At 59.9% G+C, this 2,001-nt stretch overlaps 1 protein-coding gene across 1 annotated transcript in view; it reads right to left on the bottom strand.

The window, feature by feature from the left end:
* LOC105307954 (cytochrome P450 2S1) overlaps positions 1 to 2,001 on the bottom strand; it is a gene marked incomplete at its 3' end in the record, with an annotated part of 11,597 nt that overhangs the window by 7,664 nt on the left and 1,932 nt on the right. Inside the window, exons 3-4 of the mRNA XM_011383639.2 lie at positions 1,591 to 1,616; positions 1,262 to 1,427 (exon numbers count right to left, since the gene is read on the bottom strand). Coding sequence (XP_011381941.1) covers positions 1,262 to 1,427; positions 1,591 to 1,616 — 192 coding nt within the window. The remainder of the gene's footprint in view (positions 1 to 1,261; positions 1,428 to 1,590; positions 1,617 to 2,001) is intronic.

Genomic DNA, 2,001 nt, shown 5'->3' with positions numbered 1-2,001 from the left:
AGCCTCGGATTCCTTTCCCAACCACGCCCCCATTCCAACCCGAGGCCCCAGTCCTGGTCCAGCCCAGTCCCCTCCCTGGGCTTCCACAAAGCAACCAGGGGGATCTCCCTAACTCTGACTATACCCTTTCCCAGTTTAAAATCTACTGCTCCCAAGAAAATCCAAAGCCTAACACTGGTGCGACACAGCCCCCCCGCCCCCCCCACCCCCTGACCAGGCTCAGCCAACTTCTCCATCTTCCTTTGTCATCGCCCTACAATCACTTCCTCTCGTGTGTCAGGATTCCCCCCTCGAGGCCTGTGCCCCCACCGTTCCCTCTGCCTGGATCACTCACCACTCTATCCTTGCTGAACTAACTCCACTCATCCTTCAGGTTTCGGCTCAGATGTCACTTCCTCTGAGAAGCCTTCCCAGAGTTCTCCCATTCTCCCTCCACCCTGCCCCCAGGCCAGTCCAGGTACCTGGGGTCCCGCTCTCAAGGCCGGGCCACTCATGTAAAAATTCTGTCCTCTCCCTCCACTGTCTTACTGCCAAGTCCACCCCTCTCACAGCAAGACAGGGCACCACACGCGTCTGGGTCTCCTCCGCGTGCCCAGTTTCCAGTGCGCATGCCCAGTCTCCAGGGCCGGGCCAGGCGTAATGACAACTTGTCGGTTGAATGAACAAATACTTCACTTCCACGCTTTCGCGCTTGATGGTCTCTGCCTCGAACACCCTTCCCTCTCATCCCGAGTCTCAGCTCAGACACCAAGATTTCCTGGACATCTCTCAGCCAAGGCGCTGGGTCAGGCACCTGCCCACATCCTGGCCCTGACTCCTCGGCCAGTGCCCTCCCCTCTCCCATCTCAGCTCCGTCTGACCTATACAGACTGTCACATGTCTGTCTCCCCACTGGCCCAGGCACTCTGGGAGAGCAGGACTCGGGCTTTTAGTCTTAGCGGAGACTAGTTCTACATTTCTTTTATGTACAGCAATTAATTCCCAGGGCCTTGAAAGCCTGCCCGCTTCCTCCCTGCCCTGGGGCATTCGCCGGGACGGAGATTACTGCGCCCCGGTGACTAGTGCTTGCTTTGTGCAAGGCCCAGTCCTCATTCAGTCCTCCCCACACCCTACGTACAGGCACTGTCATCACTCCATTTTATAGGTGAGGAAACAGAGGGCCAGCGACACTCCGCCGCGCGGGAAGGTCACGTACCAGCAGGTGGTAGCAGGTTCTGGGTGGAGGAGGAAGCGGCGGCCTCCGGCTCCTCTCATGACTCACCATGGCCGTCGAAGGTCCGGTCCAGGGTAGCCAGCATCCCCCGCCCGCTGAACTCCTCCGCCTGACCGCCCAGGGCCTCCCGCACAGCCTGGTGCCCGACCAGGACCACCACGCGCCGCCAGGGGCCCAGGCGCACGGTGAACACTGGTCCGTGCTTCTTGCTGAGCTGGGGGAGGGAGAGAGAAGGCGGTTGCTGTGGGGCGAGCTGCCGCCTCTTCCAGCCTAATGTCTTCATCATGGCCCTTTGTCACCGGATACTCCACCTACGAGGAACCACCCCCAGGCTCCCCAAATCCTTCTCCGACACTCTCTAGTTCCCATCCTCTTACCTCCTGCAGAGCCCTAACTTCTGACCCTGGGACAACCCAGAAACCATCCATACCCTCCCAATTCAGACATGTGGCAGCAAAAATGGGCGGCTGCAGCTTTGGTCCCCCACAATTCCTCAGCTGCTAGCTCCTCACCCCCAAACCAGCCACCCTTACAATCACTGCTAACCCCTCAGATTCTGGAGCAGACACCACTGGGCATTTGCCCCACCTGTCCTCAAGACCCCACGGCCCTAACCTTGTCCTGGCAGGTCACCCAGACTCCTTGTGAGTGGGAAACCTCTGGCCTCTTCCCACTGTCCCCAACCCCAGAGGCTGGGACCGCCTTTGCCTTGTTTCTTGCTCTCCTTCCCTCCTCCGCCCTGGGAGCTCCCAGCTCCCTCCCCACCCAGCTCCACTTACTGGCCCCCC

This window comes from Pteropus vampyrus, unplaced genomic scaffold, assembly GCF_000151845.1.
Source record: "Pteropus vampyrus isolate Shadow unplaced genomic scaffold, Pvam_2.0 Scaffold534, whole genome shotgun sequence".
In the NCBI taxonomy this organism is placed as follows: Eukaryota; Metazoa; Chordata; class Mammalia; order Chiroptera; family Pteropodidae; genus Pteropus; species Pteropus vampyrus.
The sequence above is the reverse complement of the archived record's forward strand: the minus strand, read 5'-3'. Positions and strand labels throughout refer to the sequence as shown.